The 23515-nt window shown below is 35.3% G+C and overlaps 2 protein-coding genes and 1 pseudogene across 3 annotated transcripts; 2 read left to right on the top strand and 1 right to left on the bottom strand.

Annotated features, from left to right (window-relative positions):
* Positions 1–1205: 1205 nt before the first annotated feature.
* On the top strand, positions 1206–9653 carry LOC114719224 (nicotinate phosphoribosyltransferase 2). Its single transcript, XM_028904689.1, has 15 exons — positions 1206–1828; positions 2384–2531; positions 3046–3165; positions 3277–3411; positions 3511–3572; positions 3949–4024; positions 4887–4988; positions 6179–6295; positions 7166–7224; positions 7765–7939; positions 8049–8183; positions 8276–8374; positions 8754–8862; positions 9036–9148; positions 9228–9653. The coding sequence occupies exons 1-15, from the start codon at positions 1662–1664 to the stop codon at positions 9303–9305; spliced, it is 1695 nt and encodes a 564-aa protein (XP_028760522.1). The 5' UTR covers positions 1206–1661; the 3' UTR covers positions 9306–9653.
* Positions 9654–13759: 4106 nt separating this feature from the next.
* On the top strand, positions 13760–15321 carry LOC114719243 (uncharacterized). Of its 2 annotated transcripts, none has more exons than XM_028904710.1 (3): positions 13760–14471; positions 14561–14746; positions 14830–15321. In XM_028904710.1, exons 1-3 carry the CDS (start codon positions 13989–13991, stop codon positions 15112–15114), a joined length of 954 nt encoding a protein of 317 aa, XP_028760543.1. In that variant the 5' UTR covers positions 13760–13988; the 3' UTR covers positions 15115–15321. The 2 variants fall into 2 exon arrangements, with proteins under 2 accessions (XP_028760543.1, XP_028760544.1); XM_028904711.1 differs by having other exon boundaries at positions 14561–14750; positions 14830–15074.
* A 3073-nt stretch (positions 15322–18394) lies between these two features.
* On the bottom strand, positions 18395–19866 carry LOC114719241 (mitogen-activated protein kinase kinase kinase 17-like; annotated as a pseudogene).
* Between the last annotated feature and the right edge of the window lie 3649 nt (positions 19867–23515).

Here is a 23515-nt window from a genome sequence, read left to right as displayed (position 1 = left end):
GTCTTGTTACTTCTTCCGCTGTTATTTATGGGCACAATTGGTTAGCTTTCTGTAAAATCTTTGTACATTCTTATCATAAAAATTTATCTATTCATGACCCATAAATAATTACACACACACGACCGACCATTTAACATATCATCATTTCATCAACATGTTAACGTCCTCTAGCATAAAATCTGGCATCCATCCACATATATATATATTACGTCCGGTTCTTAATATAAGAGCTAGTTGATTAATTTGAGTAGATTAAAAAAGTTAGTTATTTGTAATAATTAGATATTATTTTTTCTAAAATCAAGTTTCATTTGATAAAATATTTAACATATGTAACCACTTCAACGACTACCTTAAAGAAATAGATGAATATAAGTCACAAAATATATTGGGGTTTTATATTCAGAACCAAATTAAAAATCAAACAAACTCTAATATATTAAAAGTGAGGTAGTATAATATTAAAATGTTAGAGGTGGGCCAAAAAAATCATTTTAATTTTGAGTCATGATTGTTATAACGCAAGACTGGGTCTATGAGCCAAATTTTCTTTTCCAAAAAATATACAATATAATATAAGATATCGACTTATTTTGTTTTCTAAATTTATAATTTTTTCAAAAAATATTCTTATTGAAAGTATAGTTTAGAAAGCAAATATGCATTTGTTACTGCCGGTTTTTAATATAAGAGCTAGTTTGACTTTTAATTTGGTCCTAAATATAATATTCTAATCTACTTTGTTTTTTATATTTATCTATTTTTTCAAAATAGTTTTTACTGTAATTACACATGTTAAATGTTTCATTAAATGATAATTTTAACTAATACACATGATTAGCAAGAGTATTTTAAGAAAAATAACACTTATTTATTACAAATAACTAATTTAACTAATTTATTTAATCTCTCCAAATTACTCAATTAGCCGATTAAAAGTAATATTACAAATAATCAACTTAAATATTTTTTAATATTTTTAAATTATGAATAATAGATTGAATATAGTGATAAAAAATTTTAGGATTCTTGATATATCATTGACCTTCTTATTCGGTCCCCCTGGGTACTTTTACCGGTTGAAAACTTAAAATGACGTGGAGAATGATGTGAACCGGGAGGCGGCTGGAAAGGGGTCTGAGAATCCGTTAGGGAAACTGGTGTGATGGAGTTGACAAATACAAATCAATGACGGAGGAGATAAGACAATAGAAACCAGAGAAGCTGCCACGTGATTGAGAAGTCGTTAAGGAGGGACGAAGCTGTGTAATCCACAGACGATGAATTTGTTCTCATCCCCATAATAGCCAATTGCGTTGAACCCAAGGTCACACATCACCCCCTTTGTCCCGTCTTGATCCTCTTTCTTACCCCTTTTCTTAATTTCTTTTTATTCCCCTTCTTCTTCGGTTCTTCCCGGTAGTTTTCGAGATTGAGTTCAACACCTAAAACAATACATTTGCTTAGAAACTCCAAGGAACCATCCATCCACTTCTTTTTGTCTTCTTTCCCCCCGTGCGTGACGCTCTCGCTCTTGCTTCACCTTTCATGTTAAATAGCGCGCAGGGAAGCCTATTATGATCGATAAACGGGCTACGAACAGCACGGCAATACTAAAATTTCGATAGAAGAAGAAAAACAGAGAAAACCCTAAAAATTCGATGGAGAAAACAATGAAAGCCGAGGAGAATGGCCCGACCGAGCAGAATACTGGTCGGGTTGTAGAGGGACCCACGAACCCCATGGTTACGCCTCTGCTCACGGATCTCTACCAATTTACTATGGCTTACGCTTACTGGAAAGCTGGCAAGCATCAAGAACGAGCTGTGTGAGTGATCATTTTAGTTGTCATTACTTCTGTTTATTGCCTTTATTCTCTGTTTGTCCGAGGCGAGGAAGTGCAACCGCAAGTAACAGGAATCCAAATTCTCCCTTTATTCTAATGGCCTGCTAGCCTCGGAAAGAACAGATGGAAAAAAATTGTTAAAGACTAGTTATAACGAATTGCTAGCGTTCAATATCTTCGGCTTCGATTTGAGGCTTTGATTGGTCAATTCTATTAAACACGGCACATAAACGTTCAAGGGAAACAACATATAGATGTTACTTAACTTCAAAATACACGTTCCCTCAGTTCAGTTAGCTCTATTTAAGGTTACTCTTCTCCTCCTGAACTTAGCTCATCCATGATTGCAGAATCGATATACTTCATTTGTGTTGTCTAATTCATTGACTAGTTACTGACAGCTCCGAAGATCCTGAGCATGTCCTTGCTTTCTTTCTTCGTGGCATATCAGGGCTTATCTTCTTTTTATACTCAGGTGTCTTTTGAATTTTTAATAAGATTATTGTATTAGTCTAATAGAGATTCTAACTTGCTCAGGTTTGATTTATATTTTCGTAAGAATCCTTTTGGTGGGGAGTATACAGTCTTCGCTGGTTTGGAAGAATGCATAAAATTCATAGCTAATTTCAAATTCACAGAGGAGGAGATCAAATTCATCCGGGAAACTTTACCTACATCATGTGAGGTAAACCAAACTATAATACTCTCCTACTGATTAGTAATTAGCATGTTTTTTCAATAATGAAAGAATTAATGTTCCTTCTATCATTTGTAAGTGTCTTCCTGAAATTTTATCCCGCAGTGAAATTCAGTACAAGTTAAATTGTAGCATTTTGGAAGGTGTTAAAGAAATAGTAGCACATAGATTAGAAGAAAGAACCCTAGCCTAGGCAGCTCTTTCTTCACGAAAGTCTTGAGTCATCTTGTCTTGCTTCGGTTGAATGGGACAAATATCCTAAGATATGCATACTTAATATGAAGTTACAAATGTTTGGAGTTCTTGATGAAAAGATAATCACGTTAACCATGAAATGTTAATAAAGCTTCCTTGTGCATTTTCTTTTGTTCCTTAATAATGTAGCTGATACTTCTGTTTACAGTGATTTTATGTTAACAGTTTTTATGCTGGCCTTCATTATTTCAAATTCTCTCCTCATATTAAATGTTTGGTTCAATGATAATTATTGATCTTTTCATAGGATGGTTTTTTTGACTATCTTAGAGGAATTGATTGCTCTGATGTTGAGGTATATGCAATTCCCGAGGGAACAGTTGTTTTCCCTAAGGTACCTCTGTTGAGAATTGAAGGACCAATTGCTGTGAGTACTTGCTTCTTGCTACCATTTAAAGACATCTATTGAATGCTATTTCCTTTCGGAGATCATGTATTTCTTATGGTAAATTGACCTATATGCTTGTATGGTGCTCAGCTAGTTCAATTGCTGGAAACACCCTTCGTGAATCTAGTTAACTATGCATCATTGGTTACTACTAATGCTGCAAGGCATCGTTTTGTTGCTGGGAAATCCAAACTTCTACTTGAGTTTGGACTACGAAGGGCTCAGGTGACTAAGTTTTCCAGAAATAATGTTTACTGCAAGTAAACTTAGGAATAGTTGACCTTTCTTGGTCTTCACCAGAGGAATCTGTTATTTTGAATGTAGGGGCCTGATGGTGCAATAGGAGCATCAAAGTACTGCTATATTGGAGGATTTGATGCAACAAGGTATTATCAATTATTGAGAGATGACTTGATCAACTCTCTTGTGGCCCCATTCCTCACATGTTGTATCGAATGTTTGTAAATTTCCACGCACTTTAGTTTGACAAACATATGGCATTTCCTCTTATTTGCACATGTAGGTTAACAACGTGTAAATATCCAGGGTATTAGGCATGCAAATGTCATGTTGTGAGCATTACCATTAAAACTAGATTTATATACAAATATGGGGTGCTACGTGTGACATTGCTAAACTTGTTGAAATTTTAGGGGTGACATTGATATGAGGAAGTACGATTTACCTTTTCTTTTTATTTGGAAGATTGGTAATAGTTTTTGTTTTTTAATAACTTGACTTTTTCATGCTATGTTTCAACAGCAATGTTGCAGCAGGAAGGTTATTTGGCATACCCCTTCGTGGCACTCATTCTCATGCATTCGTTAGCTCATATATGGTGTGTGACCACTTCTCTTGACTTTTCCTTTTTTCTTTTGTTTTAGGTGAACAAGAAGTGACTAATTTCACATTTGGCTGATGTCTATAATGAGCTTTTCCAATTTATATACAAGTCATTTGTGATTATAGTGCAGTTTAAAGCAGAAAGATTCTTGTCTGACCCAGCGATGCAATATAATTGAAAGTGGAACATAATTTGATTTGATCATTTATTTCTAGTTATTCCCAGTTCTTATGCCTTAGTGAATAGGAAAGTCATACATATTGGGGGAAAAAATAGACAAATTTAATAGTAAGTGGTGAGATGCTGCTGTTTGCTGCAATCTTGGTATATAAGCATACGACTATAAACTCAAATATAGGAAGGGTTCTATTTTTCTTGTCCGTATTTCAAATTGTTAAATCATAAAAAATTCTGCAGCATGAATAATTCAGACATATAGAAATCTGTTTGAATTCTAATGCTGAGAATTTAGGAATAAAAAAGAACAGATTCATTATTGGAATCTTGATGGAGATTGTGGTGAAAGACAAAAGGAACTGTACAAGTCTGAGGAACTGGATGAAAATTATAGAAAGAGTCTGTGAAATTTAGTAAACTTTTTCCTTTTCATTGTTTATTGAGATGTGCATTAGACCCTATAAATGCGAAGTTAGACCAAATGCAACTTCAAAATTATAAGATAGATCCCCTCTAAATACGACAATTGAAACTTCTTTATAAAGTTTTTTCTAGGCACATTTTTATCAGTTTTTGGGTGGCTTTTTGCGTGAAACTTTTCATTTGCATTAAGTTATTTTACTTTGTTAGAAAATGATTCATTCTCTGTTTTATTTACTTTGCTTATTTTAATTTTCAGAGCCTTGATGAGATTACAGATAAATCACTTCGGAGACAAGATGGTTCAAGTAAATGTGAAGATTTTGTTAGTTTGGTTCAATCATGGCTGAGCAAAATTCAGGTGTCATGATATGAGCCTTTGCATCCTTCATGTTAATTAGTGTATTGCTCTCTATTAACTATTTGAGTGCATTGTTTCAATTCCCTGGCAGATAAAAAGGACATAACAGTAACTGATTGGAAATTTTGGGAATGTTAATGTAATGCATTAAGCCATTTCCTCAGGATTTATGTCCTGTGTTAATTAGTCTTTCTGTACGTAGTTTGGGTATTTTTTGCTATGTTTACATTTCAAGTTCAAAAGGCTTTTCTGTGAGCATGGTCATTAAAGATATTAATAAAAAGTTAGCCTTCTCCTAAAAGCTTTTACACTTGATGTGGTTGCTCTTTAACGGCAAGAATGACATGTATTAGTAAAGTTCAATTTTTATTAACTTTTTTATCTTTCATAATTATGAATGAAGATTGTTTCATTTCTCTCGCTTTTTTCCTATAGAAATGAAATTTTGATATAATTTTATGGCCAGTAGCTGTGAGAATGCAAAAATAGCTCATATAATATCATGTTATTAGTAAAAGTAGAGCCATACACCTACATATGAGAGAGATAGAGAGAGAGCCAAGACATAGATGAGAACAACCTCTTGATATTTGGTCAACAGAGAGAGGAGAATCAGAAGAACAAAATCCATAATAAATGCTGTATGATCATAGGTGACCATCCACAAATTGGGATGAGCAATTTAAATTTTTTTTATTCCCTTGGAGGAGAATCGGGGACCACCAGATTGTGTAGAGGCATTTTAAATCGAGGTTAAGAATCAAAGTTCACAGGATGATTTCTTATGGGAATAATGTGATTCCAAGTTAAAATTTGCAATGGGACAGTAAAAGTACTCAGGAAGACATTATAGTCCTTGGTCATCATTGTGAAAACTCCCTCGAACTTTTTTCTCACCCAAAAAAAAAAAAATCATTTTATCCTAAGGTTATTAATAATGACCATCATTCTAGCATCTTTTTATCACTGGCAGAGTTACAAGATGAAAGATAGATTTGGCATCATATTATCGGATGTCTACACTTTGCAGTGGTCAAATTCAAAACCCCCACCCCAAAAAAAAAAACTATGATCATTTTATCCCAAGTTTATTAATAATGACCATCATTCTAGCATCTTTTTATCACTGGCAGAGTCACAAGATGAGAGATAGATTTGGCATCATATTAATGGATGTTTACACTTTGCAGTGGTCAAATTCACTACGTGGAATATTTGGTGAGACCAATCAAAGTGAGCTAGCAGCATTCACGTCATACGCACTGGCATTTCCTGATAGCTTTCTTGCCCTTGTGGATACATATGATGTAAGTATTTTCCTTTGAAGTTTCTATTGTCTTGCAATTGCAAATAGACATGTAAAATTGTTTGCAAATCCTGTATGTCTCTCACGATGCCCTATGTGAACTCCTTGCAACAGGAAAGATTGCTTTAGCCTTGTGTAGGAAACTCTGCTAAAGTAGTAAAGGCGCATAATAGATTCAGTGAGAATTATTTCTTATCGAGTCAGATGACGATTCAGCTTTGATGTTTAAGATATTCATGAGTTTTGATATTCTTAATCACCAATGCAGACCCATTCCACTCGCTTATCTTCTTAGTAGTAAAAGGAAAACGAAACTTATATTTGCTAGTATGAGTCCACTGGATTTTGACGTAAAAGGGTCCTTATGGCATGTCCTGGAAATTAGCTTGATAGAGACGAGTGGATGAACAAGGTTGGTCTCGTTCGCAATAACTAATGTTGATCTTAGGTAAGTGTAAACCTCAAGTACAAATGAAGATAGTGTAACTCAGGATGGTTGGTCTTGTTTATTACACGGATGCTAGAGAACAGATGCATAACAGCTGGATGGCATGTATGATAAGTCATACTTAACCTTAAGTGGTGTGATAAGCACGTGAATTATGAATTTCTAGTACATAAAACTAACTCACTTCAGCTTGCTAAATCATTCTATCTTATATCTTGATATTGAACATCTGTTAACGTGCAAGCTCAGAAACTATAATATCCAGTTATTGTCGTCTGTCTAGCTGATATCTTTTGTTGACAGTATGTTTAATAGCAAGTTTTTAAGTTTCTTGAATTTTTCATTGTCGGTCATTCCATGGTAGCGTCATCCCAATTTTCTGGTTTAGATTTTCTTCATCAATGAATTTATCTTTTTTGATAGGTTATGAGAAGTGGAATTCCAAACTTCTGTGCGGTTGCACTGGCTCTTGGTGACTTAGGGTATGCCAGGAAGTTATTAATGCGTTTTCCAGTTAGTTTTGAGCTGACAGAGTTTTTTCCTTTTCTTTCTTTTTTTTTTTGTTTTTTTGTTTTTTTTGTGTGCAAATGAATCAAATAAAAAATCATATGCTAAAATCACAAGGCACCATTGTCAGTAGCGATAGTATGGCTGCAATAGCATTAACTATGGTGATGATTGGGATTCACATCATGCCTATTATGTTACATCTGAACTTTTATTTCAATATATGCAAAATTTGCACGGAGTATAAGGCAGTGGTCCTTTTTCCCCTTTTCTTCAGTTAGCCTAATCAGGGCAATAAATATATAAAATTTACTTTCTTTTTGACGTGATCTCAAGTTGACTCTTGGAAAGCCTGACCTTTCAGCTTAGAGATTTGTAGAATCGTGAAAGCCTGTCATGTAAAAAAACTTTCAATCCGGACTTAAAATCTCCTCGATTGCTAGCTGTTACATTGCTTTTGAAGCATCAGTAGAATTGCTTGCTCCTTATCTGAGTTTAGACGATGTCTTGTACAGATATAAGGCAATTGGAATTAGATTGGACTCTGGTGACCTGGCGTATCTGTCTTGCGAGGCCAGAAAATTCTTTCGCTCCGTTGAGGAGGAATTCAAAGTGCCTGGTTTTGGAAAGATGAGCATTACTGCTAGTAATGACCTCAATGAGGAAACATTGGATGCTCTAAACAAACAGGTAATTATTCGTTCCAGACTAGTGGGTCTTTACCCTACTGGTTCAGAGTTCAAGTTTAGGATTGCTAGGCTTGTGACGTTCATTAGTTTGTGCTTTTTTAACCATGCAGGGTCATGAGGTTGATGCCTTTGGGATTGGGACATACCTGGTTACGTGTTATGCTCAAGCTGCTTTAGGTGTTGTTTTCAAGTTGGTTGAGATAAATAATCAACCTCGCATTAAACTTTCTGAAGATGTTTCAAAGGTTTGAACATGCTGAAGAGGGCATGCTAGTTAATCACCTAGTGATCTTTATTTATAATTTGTTTCTCCCTTTGACCTTCTTCTTTGGTTCAGGTCTCTATTCCATGCAAGAAAAGATCCTATAGGTTGTATGGAAAAGAAGGCTATCCACTGGTAGACATAATGACTGGGGAAAATGAGCCTCCTCCCAAGGTATTCTGCAGGCCACGATACATGTTTGTCAAAGCATGCAATGATCTATTGTAATGTATGATTGGGGATTGAAACAATTGTTCTCAGGCATTCTTAGGGAGTTGCTTACATCTTTTGGGTTGGATTTGGGGTGAATATTTACGGAAGCCACTGTATCCTGTCCTGAAAAAAACCACATATAACCACTCTTCCTTGGTATAAAATCAGATTAACGGGCACAAGGCCTTTGCATTAGTTTGGGTCATCTTGTTGCTCTCTGAAGTTTCAAATCTCTTGACCAGTCACCTCACAGCCTCACAAGTCACAATCAGGAGTTGATTACATATATTTTAATCAATATAGGGTTAAACGTATCTTTTTATCATTTTATTTTTTGTAGGTGGGAGAAAGAATTCTATGCCGCCATCCTTTTCAAGAGTCCAAGAGAGCATATGTGGTGCCGCAGCGAGTTGAGGAGCTTCTAAGGTGTTACTGGCGCGGGAGTTCAGGTGATAACAAAAGATTGCATAACATACTTTATAATGAACATATCTTAGTTAAAAAAAAAAAATCAGAGTTACTCTTTACAAAACTATCTAAGGGCTATTAATATACAGCTAAATCAGCTTGATTGTCAAATTTTTACTTTTCTGTGCGTAACATGTGTACTTGTTTATTGAAGTTAACAAGAGAGAGACGTTACCTCCTTTAAACGACATTAGAGAGCGATGTATTAAACAACTGGAACAAATGCGACCTGATCACATGAGGAGACTTAACCCGACTCCATATAAGGTCATAGACTATTATCTTACCCCATATTATTCTATTATTTGCGTCTTCTATGATTCTGAATTTATTGCTTCCTAACCAGGTTAGCGTAAGTGCGAAGTTGTATGAATTCATTCATTTTCTGTGGCTCAATGAGGCACCTGTCGGGGAGCTGCAGTAACAAGGTGAATAAAATTGCATGCCTTGTGGACCGATTGATCGTGGCCTGAATAAGATTCTGGTACGAGTGGGAGGAAATAAATCCTTTTATACAGTCAGGATATGCGGGTGTTTAAAGTGCTTTTAAATTGTATGATTTTGTTGTCCCAAACTAATGTATGATCTTGTATTTCTTTATTAAATAAGAAAATTTAGGGTCAGTATTTCTGTTCTGGGTCTTGAAAATAATGAGGTTCTTGTGCTAGTCTAGCTGAGCCTTCAAATGGGAAATGGGATGGACTTGAGATTAGCTATTGTGTATTCATCGCAGGGAAGATGGTAATAATATGTTCTGAAGCGTTCCTCTTGATCCTTTCTCTGCACCAAACACTGATATGATATGTTCGGTACACATTTTTTATAAATTGAAGTTCGAATTTTATTAATATAATAAAAATTTTAAAAAAAACAATGAAAACTGATTATTGTGCATTTTATATAAAAATTGTAAAAAAATATAAATATTATTAGAGAAAAATGATAACAACAATAGAGAGTAGTCATGATGGGAGGGGTGTTGGCCATTGGATCTATAGCAATATTTGAATTTAGACTTGGCATTTGGCAATATAGAATCATCAAAAGTACAAGATAATCCTCATAATCCAATTCAAGGTAAATCTGCATGAAAACAAATACCAACACTAAACAAGTTATTAACACTAATTCTATAGCTTAGAATTTCCAAATTCTCACTTCCTAATTTCCAACTCTTCCTTCCAATCTCAAATTCAATATTTTCTTAAACTCACTAATCCACTACAACCCTTAATCAACCATTGAATCCTCTAAAAATTACACTATTCCCAAAACTGTCTAATTTGGGTTCAACTTCAATATATTCATGTGAAATTTAAGCTTAAATAATAAACTAAACCAATTAATTTTAATCCAACCCCAAGTAATCATAATAAACCATGAAGTCACTTCTTCACATGTGGAATTATAAAATCTCAACTAAACTCCCATTGATCATCAAACCGTAACTCCATATCCTTTAAATCATGCAATAGAGTAACCCCCCCCCCAACAAAACAAAAAAATTAAACACTAAAAATGCACTCCCATAAACACTATTTAAACAATTAGTGAAATGTTTCCCAATTCAAAAACCAACAAAAGCCCTGAACTACCCATTATCAAAAACCAAGATCAAGAGATGAAAATTAAGTTAGAATTGCTTACCTGAATGATTAGGATCTTGGAAATACTCCCAAGATGCTAAAATCATAGGTTACATTTGGTAAGAAGTATTGAATACAAGGGATTGGGATTGGGATTGGGATTGCAAAAATCTATTTTGGTATAAGAGATTGTTTGTTATATGAGATTAATCAAACCCATGTATATGGGATTAGAGATTACCATGGGAGGAAGTGGTATTCCCTAATCCCACGTCTATAGGTTTGTCTAATCCCATATAATAAGCAATTACTCATGCTAAATACTATTTTAATGATTTTTTTTCAATTGTAACCTCAATATAAATCCCTCATTTTCAATGCTTCGTATCAAACGGAACTATAAGTCCTAGCAGAGGAAGTCAAGCCTCTTTTGTTCTTCCTTCTTTCTTTCTATTTTTCTCGCCTTTTTTGCTACAATTTATTACTAATCTGAATCTGGTGCTAGATCATCGTGAAATTGCTGTAAGATCTCTAACTGCTATAATTTTTCCTCCTCCCACTGGTGTTGTAGCACCAATGAGATGGTGTTGGAACACTAATAGGCATTCCTTAAATCCTTCTAACTTCACTCTCTTCCACCCCTCAATCAAGCACAAAATTCATTCCTAAACCTTGTATAAACCCAGTAATCATTCATGACCTAATACTATTTACAATAATCACAGCCTAAACTTAATCACCCATAATTAAGGTAAGAAAAAATTGAAGTGTTCCATTAAATTGTCATAATAACAAGCCCAACAACCAGATCCAAGGAAACTGCCTGGAATACAAGTACACCTCAGTTCAAATTAGAAAGCAGCTTAACGGTCCAAGAATTTTTACAACTACGTACGGATTAATAATGCCTCTACATGTATTAAATGGGAGTAAAACGAATCATCTGAGGAGTTTAATTTGATCCACAACGACAGTCTGCATTGTGAAATTTTTTTTTTACTGGAGTTTTTGTATAATTTTTTTGAATGAAGATAGAGTTTTTGTATAATTAGATGTACGTACTTATTTATATTTAAAAAGTATGAAAAATAAATTGTATTATTTATAACCTTTTAAGTAGAACAATTTACTAACCATTTTATATTTTACTTGACGCGCAAAACTCAATGCCGCCATCATGGTTCAAACAGCTTAGAAAAAAACGGCGTCTCCACATAAAAGTTTTGCTGGCATTTATATTGATATTGATTACAGAAATAATCTTTATTTGTTTTATACGGTACTATTTAAAATTAAAAATAAAACAAGGTTCAGAGGTCATCTGCAGAAAATAATATCATCATTTATCATGGCTCATCCTTATAATGAAAAATAAATAAACATATATATATATATATATATATATATATACACTCATCACAAGCCAGTTACAAACGAGAGGAAGGTTTTTTGTTTTTCAAAAAAAATTTATTGCGCAAAAAGAAAGATTTACGACACACACACACTACCTTTTTATTGCGAGTTGCGACCGACCATATAGAAGAATCTTGCATATAGTCAATATTATCAAATCTTAACAATTCAGTCCTGAAAAAAAATACACTTATTGAGAAGATCTTAGTCTTTAATACTCCTGACTAGAAATTAGTTTCGAGTTCAAGGTAATTTAAGAATACACTAAAAAAGCTGTTGAAAACGGACCCCATTTCCAACTGGTTCTGTACATGTTGACGTAGATGGCTCCCTAAGTAGCCAAGGACTAGCCGCTAGAGCAAGGTGATAGATCTCAACCACAGCAAAAATCCAGGCTATTCATATAGGTTTAGGGGTCTCCAAAATTAAACTTCATACAGATGTTGTAGAGGTTTTCCACCTGATCTTTGTTCATTGTGGTTCATCTCATATTTTAGGAGGTGAAATACAGGCTTTGAGATCCCTTACACTCTCCAACTGGGACCTAGAAACCATCTATTCTGGTACAGAAACTATCAAGGGTGCTGACATTCTTGTTCCGAAGGCTCGCAACACAAGCCCAGCTTTTGCCATTATTTTGGAAACGCCGCCTGCTTCTTGTTTAATTTTATTTAGATCAATTTGGATCAGATATGGCGGTATGGTACCACCAAACCCCATTTGTGTGTTAGGAATTAGTAACTGTTTAGCGGCACTTAGGTTGCACTGTATGACACAGCCCACCGGCTCGATCCATACGTGCAGCTTAAAAGAAACTAAACATAACATAACATAGTGCCTGTTTGGTTAGGCTTTTCAAGAGTGAAAAGTAGTTTAAATTTGATAGAAGCTCAACTGAAAATTTGGATGCTGTTTGGATGAACGATTGAGCAATCTGACTTTTGTATGAAAAGTTACAATAAACTATAAGTTAAAATTAACAGCTTATGACGTATAGCTTTTAAAACATGGAGAGAGAAAAAAACTAAGAAATTTATTACATTCTTTGGTTCTTATTATAAGTCTCAAATAACTGATTTCTAATAACAAAAAATCAGTTAAAATTAGTGAAAAGTAATAAATAAGTTAGAAATATACTTTTGTTTTTAAATATGCTCCTAAAAATATACTTTTATTTTTTTCATATTTCACTTTATATTTAAAATATTTCTTATGATTTCTGTAAAGTTTTAAAATTTAATTCACACATTAAATTTGACTTCTTCATATTAATTTATTTTAATTTTATTGTATTATGTGAAATTATTTTTTTAATGATATTTTATTATTTATTAAAACTCATACCCATTTTGGTCATTTTACAACCAAACTTACTTTTACTCAACCATAATCCAAAAAACTCTTTGTCAATCTCACTTTTGCAAACTAATTTTTATGAACTCCAATCAAAACACAATTCAACTTATCTAATGTCACTTTTCTATAGACCAAATTGATAATAAGTTACTTTTCTAATCACTAATTCAAACGGATCCATAATTACATGAGAGTAACATGTTATTACCCCTCCTGCGTCCGCGCTGTAGTTTTTTTTGGGCTAAAGCATTGGTTGTATAGCCTAAAAGGGTTATATCCGGCGTACCAAAGTGGGCCTAACTCACATATTGATCCTCGGTGGCTGCTAAAAGTTAGACTAATGGGCCGAGTAGATCCGGAGATTATTGTTAACACTTAAAAAATGGATTATCTTTGTATTGAAAAAAAAAAAGGATTATCTTCTTCTCTGGTTGACCTAAGTTAGTGCACGGGGCGTGTCATCAAAGGAAGAAAGGATCCAAATTGCAATGCCATCTCTGACAATGGACAAAAACCAGGGCATCGTATTAATTACTTCCCCATAAATAAAGCCTTCGTAAACAATAAACAAATACGAGAATCCCCACTCCCACTTCACAAACCCTCGCTTTCTGCACCAGCAAGTACGTTCTTACCTATTAGCACTACTATTCTCTATCCCATCTGCATGTTCATCAACTTGGCCTCCATACATATGAATCTAAGCATTTCTCCGTTCTAGATTTTCATACCTCTTCTTTTTCTCTGTCGCCATGTCATCAGTGCTTGCCAAGACCGACTCTGAGGTGAGCAGCCTGAGCCAGTCGTCGCCGGGACGATCACCTCGCCGCCCGGTTTATTATGTTCAGAGCCCGTCTCGCGACTCTTCCCACGACGGCGAGAAGACCACCAACTCCTTCCATTCTAGCCCTCTCCAGAGCCCCTTGGGCTCTCCGCCGCACTCCCACTCCAACTCTTCCCTGGGCCCACATTCCCGCGAGTCTTCCTCCACCCGCTTCTCCGGCTCCCGCAAGACCAGTTCCTCTCACCGGAAAAGTACTTGGCGACCCTGGAAAGATCAGTTCCGCGCCATCGAAGAAGAAGGCCTCCTCGACCCTCACGACGCTTCCCAACAAGGCCTCCCTCGCCGATGCTATTTTCCCGTTTTCGTTCTTGGTTTCGTCGCCTTGTTCTCTGTTTTCTCTTTGATCCTATGGGGAGCCAGTCGCCCTCAGAAACCCACAATATCAATGAAGGTAACTACCTGACTACCCTGCATTTTGAGACTCTGATTTCTTGAAATCGCAGATTAATCTAAATGCATTATCGTTGTCTTGTTGGACAGAGTATAGTGTTCAATCAATTTGTGATTCAAGCGGGCGAGGACGGATCAGGAGTACCGACCAGCATGGTGTCCATGAATTCCTCTGTGAAACTGACATTTCGTAACACGGCGACATTTTTCGGGGTCCATGTGACCGCCACGCCTCTAGATCTCACTTATTACCAGCTCACTCTGGCCACCGGCACCGTACGTGCGCAATTCATCACTTAAATTTAAATTAACTTAGGATTATTGAATAACAGGGTGTGGGATTTGATTTGGATTTGCAGATAACAAAGTTCTATCAGTCGAGGAAAAGCCAGAGATCGATCAGAGTGACGCTGATAGGGAGCGGCATACCGTTGTACGGAGGGGGAGCAAGCTTGAGCAGCGTGAACGGAGCACCGGCGGAGAGTGTGCCGTTGAAACTGAGCTTCATGGTGCGATCGAGGGCTAAGGTGTTGGGAGAACTGGTGAAGCCGAAGTTCTACAAGAAGGTAGAGTGCATGGTGGATATGGACCCGAAGAAGATGAACAAGGCCATCTCGCTAAAGAACATGTGTACTTATCAGTGATACAGATACTGGTGAAAATCGTCACGAAGGAGCAGGTTCCTCTGGTGTTCACTGCCAGATTCTGCATGGATTTGCCGGACCACTGATTTAGACTTGCTCTGTTTGCGTGCTTTAGTATTTTGTTTTATTTCGATCGTCTTTTGTCTTTTATATCAAGTTCTTCAATTAGCCATATTAATAAGAGAGAAACATGTGGCTTTCGTTTTTTGTCGTCGGCAAAAATGGGAGAGGTTTGATTTTGATGGGTAATGAGAAGTGATTAAATTCAATCCGTCCATAGAGGAAAAATCGCTGGCACCTCTAACAATTTTAATACTATTTACCTCCTTTATTTAAGACATTATTTGACTTTTATTTTGATTTTAATTATAAGATTCCAATTCATTTTGTCTCTCATATTTATACTTTTTTTTTTCAAAATAGTCCTTCTAATAATGGTAGTTCTAGCTAATACACTTGATTAGTAAAGATATTTTAGAAAAGATAACACCTATTTATTACAAATAACTAACTTAGCTTATTTTCTTAATTTTCTCAAATTAGTTAACTAGCTTTTATAATTAAAACCGGAGGTAGTATTTCCTGTTTTTAATATAAGAACTTGTTTAACTTTTATTTTAATTCTAAATATAAGATTTCAATTCACTTGGTCTCTCGTATTTATTCCTTTTTTTAAAGTAGTACTTGTAATAATGATAGTTCTAGTCAACACACTTAATTATTAAGGATATTTAAAAAAACAATATCTCTTTATTGCAAATAACTAAATTAGTTTTTTTAATCTATTCAAACTAGTCAATTAGTTTTTATATTAAACATGTATTTTTAATTGCTTTCCTGATGGTTATGGGTAATGCAAAGACTAACCGCAAATTAAAGATCACCGTCACCCAGATTATAAGCCGCCATATGCTCTAGGTCAAGGTCAATCATATTCATACGTGGTTTTGAACGAGGAATAATAGAATACTAGTACATCATTGTTTACTGTTCAATATTTGATTTGGATCTTTGCGCTTAACCACCCAAAAAAATGGACTTAATTTGAATGATTATATTTTACTTTTATTATTAAAATAAAAAATAGATTTAAGTCCAAACCTGTACACGCTGATATATGTGTAGTTTAGATAATGTACCATGTGAGTTGGTCCAAAGTTAACGATGAAAGAGGCCCAGTTTAGAGAGAAGGAGAAACGGGACCAAAGGTAAAACCATCAGATCACACTAGGACCAACCTCCTTCACTGCAATCTGGCCTTTTGAACCAACGGAGTTGGATCTAGCAGAAGGGGTTAGCTCCTCACAACATGATAAATTAAGGTTTAAATTCTTGCTAGGAGAGGTGCTTACATTTAATACCCTACAGTGCTTTGAATAGGATTACTTCCAATAGAAGGATACCTATGCTTTAAAAAAACATCCTGGCCTTTTGAATATCATATGTGATATGACGGCACCCAAAAATTAAAACCAGGGGAGAAAAAGAGTCAATGCCATTTTAGTATTTAATTATAAATTTAAATATGTTTTTACAAACTGCAAATACTCTATTTTCATGGCTGAATGCATTGCAATGCTTTATTCTTATCAACGGTCTCAACAAAAATGTTCCTCCTCTTGAATGAAGAGTGCGATATTCTATCCTTATTTTAAGGAATTTGATTTTAAAAAAAACACATTTCCGTCAGGAAAACAAATTTAATAGCTAATTCGGTGGTCAAAATTTGTTAAAGAAATCTTTGTCCTGTGAATTGGGTGTGGAAACCTCCATTATAACATGCGCAACTTTAAATTAATACAGGATAGTTTCTTTTTTTTTTTTTTGTGGGGTTCGGTTGTTTCTTTTTATTGTATTTTTGTTGAACCTTATTTCATTTCATTTATGAGAAGCATGCTTTTTGATAGCTAAGAAGGGTTCACCACATGCTTGTTTTAGGATTCTCATTCCTATTTCACCTAATTCTCATGTATGAAAGGAACACAAGCGTTGGTGTCATGGGGCAACAGGGAATGGTCGGACTAATATGCAAAATGAGATATTTTAATTTACTGGCCAAAAAAGAGTGAAATTTTAATTTATATGGTTCAAGTTTACATTTGTATCTTGCATCGACGTATGATAGCTACAGTGGTAGGTCTGGCCTTGTATATTTGGAGATAACGTTTACATGAAATTAGCTTGTTGGATGCTCATTATATGTTTTTATAATTTTAATAAATGTTTTTTATTTAATACTACCTCCGGTCTTAATTATAAGACCCAGTTAACCAATTTGAGGAGATTAAAGAAAGAAGTTAAGTTAGTTATTTGTAATTAATAGGTGTTGTCTTTCTTAAAATATCCTTACTAATCAACTATATTGGCTAGAACTACAATTATTAGAAGGACTATCTGGAAAAAAATACATAAATATGAGAGACAAAGTGGATTGGGGTCTTATATTTAGGACCAAAATAAAAATCAAATAAGATCTTATATTAAGGACCGAAGGCAGTAGTTATGAAATCTAAAGTATAGATAATTTTTAAGAATTTATTTTTAAAAGCAATTTGATTGCTTAAGAAATTACAAATCTAAAACTCAAACTTTGGACGCCCCATGGTCAATTTAGATGATCCCGTCAGGAATATCAAAACTAAACTTGAGCACATGCACGCTTGGATTCCGCATCTACAGGCAACAAGTAACTGTGTGAGATTGTATTTCACATCAACGCATGATAGGTGCAGTGATGATTTGATATGAGCATCAACGCTCGATCATGCTCTAGAAAGTGGCTTGAGCATAGATGAATATCTGCACTCGGCTAATATTTTATAATGTAAAATATATATAAAATTGTAAACAAGAATAGTTCTAGTTGGTAATAAGTTAACTCATAATCCATAAGACTATGAGTTTAAATCTCACAATCAAAATGAAAACTTTATTAGTAGACAATCTGTAAATATTTTTATAAGTGTTTTTTAAGTTTGAAGGTATGTCTTGAGCGTGATAAAATAAACCTAACTCATCTAAATTTTTCTTTACCAAGATACACGTATACGCACGCCAAATCATATTAGTCAAGCCATACCATAAAAAATCAATTCACCCCTTAAATTGCGTTGCATATTCTTTCGAATAAGAATGCTAAACTTTTGCATCAAAAGAAAATCTATGTTTATTTTTTAGCTTCTTTTTCGATTCATAAATTGCGAAAAGTTAAAGAGTTGTGTGAAGGAAACTAAACAAGCGAGCTGAATTTTAGTATATAAAATCAAGGAACTGCAAGCTAAAAAATCCCAAAACTGGTAGTATATTATAATCAATCGAGACTGGAGCCTGTTGCTTTCTGTACACTCGACCTGTGAAAATTCTTAAATCGATTCTGGTCATTTCCTAATCCTATGTAATTTACAACCTCAATTCAATTGGTATCACTGAACCAATGTCCCGGAAAAAAAACAAAAAGAATCAAAGTCGAAGTAGACCTCCTTTTGTGCTATCAAAAATTTTCCAGATAGCTTCGGGGTCGAGGTCTCTGCTTTTTCCGTCACTGCTTTGATATTCTATTTTCACCTAACAACCACCCAACTTTCAGATTCCGATTCCGGCCAATTGGGTCTCTCATCAGTCACCATTTGTCGGACTCGATCGACAGGCGAACAGAAACTAGTAAAACTCGACGACGCATCGAATTTCCATTCGCGCCATTCGTCGGATTCCGGTGAATTCGGAGCCAAGCTGCTTGTGCTCGAAACCCAATCTGGAAAATCGAAGTGACTTCTCGGCGACGATTCTTTATCGGCCTGCTTTAGGAAGGGATGCTTCAAAAGCATCTCCGCCGTCCATCTCTTTTCAGGATCCTTCACCAGACATTTCCTCAGAAAATCCTTCCCGTCTTCTGATAATTCGTCGGGAATTTCCGGTAGTTCTTCTCCAACCCCAATTCGAAGCAACAATGAATAGATATTACTCAATTCCGATCCTTTCGGGCTATCCCAGGCGGGTCTTCCGGTCACCATCTCCACCACAGCACAGCCGAGAGACCATATATCCGCCGGTGAGTCATACACGTTGTCTTTCACCGATTCCGGCGACATAAAACAGAGGAGTTCCCCTCCATTCGCACTGCTTCCCTCCCTGCTCTGTTCTTTCTCCCCTGTTCTCTTCGCCAGGCCGAAGTCCGCAATTTTGACATCTCCATTGTCGAACAGAAGAACGTTCTGAAGCTTGATATCACAGTGAACAAAACCTTTCGCGTGCATATGCTGGATTCCTTTCAGAATCGACACGGTGTACCTCCGGACATCACACTCCGGCAAACCGACCACCCTGCTCTTGATGTGGTCCGCAAGGTTACCACCTGCGGCATATATCCAAGAACAAATATAATACTCCACACCATTCTCCAAGCTATACCCATCCCCAGAACAAGTTATAATTTGGGGACAAAATCCAAGACCCATCCAAAACCTCCTTCTCGTTCTTGAGAAAAGAACAGCAGAGAACTTCCGACGATTTGACAACGGTGGGAGCAGAAATAATCTGAGAGGCACCGTTGGTAGGTACTGCAAGGTGAACGGCGGCGAAGCTCCCTCTTCCAATGAAGCTCCCTCGAACCCAAGACATCTTAGCTTGTGGAAAGAAGGGAGAAAACAACAGAAGATGACGACGGAACAAGCAACTGTGCGCCACAACAAGAAGTTGTGAGGGAGATGGAGTATCGTGTATGTATATATATAGTGGGAAAGTGAGGGATGAAAGGCATGAATTAAAAAAATCAGGAAAGAAATAAAAAGAAGCACGTGATAGAGGAGGATATTTTGGAGTTTCCGAAGCGTGGTGAATGAATGATCGAAGATTGAAGAAGGAAGGAAGGAAGCACAGGATGTGAAGGTGGTGGATACGATGCACAAGGTGAAGGTACGTCTCAAGATCTTTCTTTATTTAAGTGCACGTCTCACGCGACTTGGATTGCGACTTGATGAATATAGCAACGTGTGCGCTTTACCAACAAGTAAAGTTACTACTAACCCAACTTACATTTCATGTGTATGTGTCTGTCCTCAACTTTCTCGTTTTCCTTTCCATGTTTAACTCGCTAACCAAGCGACGTGACTCCCACTTGACGGCGCTTTCAAAACCTTCCTAATTCTCTAGCTGTTCATTCAGCAAATAAATTAGACATAAAAAAATTCCTTATCCCCATTAGGTTAAGATTGAGTAATTGTTTTAAAGTGGTGGTTTTTTTTTTTTTGGGCTTAGAAATAGGCATAATAAAGTGATAAATACAATGTTTAATTTTTTTTTTTTTGAAAAATCGTGGACAAGATGATTTCTAACTGAATATCCAGAGAATAAATAGGAATATGCTTAATTATTGGAGGAAGGAAGGTGTCAAAACAGACGTCAAAAGGAGGAGCCTCCATAAACCGGGTCGGGGCATTTTGATACATTGAATTGGGTTCAATTCTTATGGGCGAATTAAAGGTTGACATGCGTTTTATTATTAGGGGTGGAACTGCGAATCGTATCGTCGGGTCTTTTTCTTCGTTGTTGTTTTTGTTGGTTCTACTCTTGGTTGACCGGGGAAAAAACAGAATATTATTTATTCTGCTATTCAATTACACTGCACGCCAAGGAAACATAAACAATTTTAACACCCATGCATTCGATGCATGCATAATACAATTAATCGGTGATATCCTTACTTTATGACGAAATCATGGGCTGTATTTGTTGTTTTACATCGTTCATTCGTCTAAATCATGGATCTATAAATTGAATCAATATTCTCTTATATCTGGTGTCATTATTATTTACTAGTCTAAGTTTGAATACCGTGAATCCAAATGAGAGTCGCCCTCCTTATCTGAGTTTCTTTTCATAATAAAGGATTAATATAATTTTTTTATCCTCCAAAATTGTCCTAATTGATTCATATAATTCAATAAAAGATCTAAGATGCTAATTGCGTGGCTAAAATAAGGAGTTGAGGAGGAGGAGGAAAGCAAGAGGGGAAGGAAAGGAACTTGAGGGATGAGGATGAGGCAAAAAGTAGAGTGATTAAGATTTTTAGAGGGCAGGCAATTTGCAAAATGAGGGAGGGGGTCAAATGAAATAAATAAAAGCATAGAATATTGACTGCACAAAGTAAGGTTGAAGTGGAAGGGAAGGGAAAGTATTAAAAAGGTCTGTCAAGGACAAAGTGGAAGCACAAGTGACAAGTAAAGATTGCGGCGCTGACTGACTGCTTCTAACCCAAAACATCAAGTGGTCACTAAAGTCATTTGGCTCACCCTTCCACAGCCCAACAGAAACATATTTCTTTTTTTTTTTTTTAAATTTTAAAAAAGTCATTGGCTCACAAGTTACTTGTTAGCATAAACATGTCAGCTTTGCTTCCTACTTGCGTTCCTTCTTTTTTTTTAAAAAAAATAGATATTCCTTTTAGTATTGACACAACTAGAACTAACATGTATCGATTCCAGATGGAGCTGTGTGGAATATTAATTTTAACAAAAAATAGATAACATGATTTGGTTTTGTGGCAACGTAAGGGATTCTTGCAGGGAGTGGGTTGCATCCCCTGTGGAGGTAATTGGGGGATAAGGAAGGAATCAATGATTCTATTCCAAATCTGTGGGACGCGAAGCACCTTCTACGCATAAGTTGGTATGGCTTAGGTTATGGGCCACCTCAAAATATGCAATCTGTTTTTTTAAAAACAAAATAGAAAAGAACTATAGAAATTTTGGAGTGTGATGTCATTTTATACTCTTCCAGTCCTAATATAAGATCATTATACACACTAGTATAAGAGTCTTATATTTAGAATCGGAGAAGTATATGTTAATGCTTATGTATTCTCTGTTTTTTTTTTTTTTTTTAAATTCTGAGACCTAACTCCTACTACATAAAAAGCCCCCACATTGTATAGAACATGAGTGGCAAAGATAAATATAACGAACTAGGTCCTGTTGGATAGCAGGTCAAACCATGGTTTGGAAACCCAACTATTGGTTGTGAGAAAAAACAAACCCAAACAGGCACAAATTCTCTGAAACTATGGTTTCGGAGAAGTGAATCCATTCTACTTCTGGCTCAAATTGGAGAGTATAATTGTACCTATTAGAGTAAATCTCAACAATAATATGACTTTAACACCTCTTAATTAATTTTTATAAACAATAATCTTATATCTTATAAATAAATATACACATATTAATTATTTATTAATTATTATCTTATGTATTATTAATTATGTTGGTAAAAAACTATTATTAACAATTTTATTCCTTCAAATTAAAATATATCATACGATCTATGCTTTATGTAATTATCATATTAACTTATTATTTAACTTGTTTTTTTAATAATTCGTACATATAAAAGTGCTTCTGATAACACTATTCAAAAACTCTTTAATTCTTAAAATTATTTTTTCACAAAAATCTGTTTTTACAAAATCTATTTTTCTAGAATCTATTCTCCAAAAGCTATTCTCCAAACCATAATTTGGTTTCATCTAAACACACTCTTAATCGTCAGAGGAACCACGGTTGGGAGTGAATAGAGATAAGCATAATTGAAGGGGGTGGGCCCTCGTCAATTCAAGTGGAGGCTCTTTGGCACCTTCCAAGTCCCGTCTCTTTCTCATGTTCAAAACACGCATCTTTCACGTCTGAACCGCAATCTCCTTGCAAATTTATTATTGTCGTTGTTTATTATTTGGGGAAAGCATGGAATACGTGCCCTGCCCCGAAAAATATCAGCGAGTGGAAGGAAGGGACGGTTCAAGTTGGAGCAGTGCTAACTGCTAAAGTTTGTTACTCAATGAACGCCGTCCGCTTGTCAGACAGTGGATTGCAAGGCGGATGCATAGTTGCCTATTTGCCCTGCCGCTCTCATGCTCCTTCTGCTTATTCTCATTCATGTCAGTTAAAGCATTAAATTAAATTTGTCCTAAATTAATAATTTTTTTTCCTAAGTTTCCCCAATTTGATGTAGATGGATAAACACAGAGTTCTTAACAAGCTTTTTAACAAACATTATTACTCTTTCTCATATTTATAAGACGCTTTCAATATATTTCACACAAATCAGGAAAAATTTTAAACTGTATTAACTCTCCATTAAAATATTAAACTTTTCAACTTTATCCCTATTAATAATATAACACCTTAAAAAAAAATAACTATCTACATCATAATTAAATAAAGAGCAAAGTAGTACATTCATGCTAAAAATTTAATAAAGTAACTCATAAATATGACGAATAAAAACTTCTCTCTCAATCTTATAAATAGGACCAGATAAGTTTTAAAACAAAAGTAAAATTAGAAAGTATTACTGGATAAGTTGGTTAATAATTTACATTTGTAACAAAAAAAATTTTCCGCATGGCGTGGGC

Source organism: Neltuma alba, unplaced genomic scaffold (assembly GCF_004799145.2).
Source record: "Neltuma alba isolate B1F8T4 unplaced genomic scaffold, ASM479914v2 tig00011899_pilon, whole genome shotgun sequence".
NCBI classification, from domain to species: domain Eukaryota; kingdom Viridiplantae; phylum Streptophyta; class Magnoliopsida; order Fabales; family Fabaceae; genus Neltuma; species Neltuma alba.
This window is presented reverse-complemented; position numbering and strand designations above follow the sequence as displayed.

Excerpts from the sequence above, each read along its gene's own strand:
- LOC114719224 (XM_028904689.1), top strand. The coding sequence starts at position 1,662 with ATGGAGAAAACAATGAAAGCCGAGGAGAATGGCCCGACCGAGCAGAAT. Across the intron at positions 4,989-6,178 it reads CATGGCTGAGCAAAATTCAG|TGGTCAAATTCACTACGTGG; the intron begins GTGTCATGATAT and ends TACACTTTGCAG. Across the intron at positions 9,149-9,227 it reads TTAACCCGACTCCATATAAG|GTTAGCGTAAGTGCGAAGTT; the intron begins GTCATAGACTAT and ends CTTCCTAACCAG.
- LOC114719243 (XM_028904710.1), top strand. The coding sequence starts at position 13,989 with ATGTCATCAGTGCTTGCCAAGACCGACTCTGAGGTGAGCAGCCTGAGC. Across the intron at positions 14,472-14,560 it reads AACCCACAATATCAATGAAG|AGTATAGTGTTCAATCAATT; the intron begins GTAACTACCTGA and ends CTTGTTGGACAG. Across the intron at positions 14,747-14,829 it reads TCACTCTGGCCACCGGCACC|ATAACAAAGTTCTATCAGTC; the intron begins GTACGTGCGCAA and ends TTGGATTTGCAG.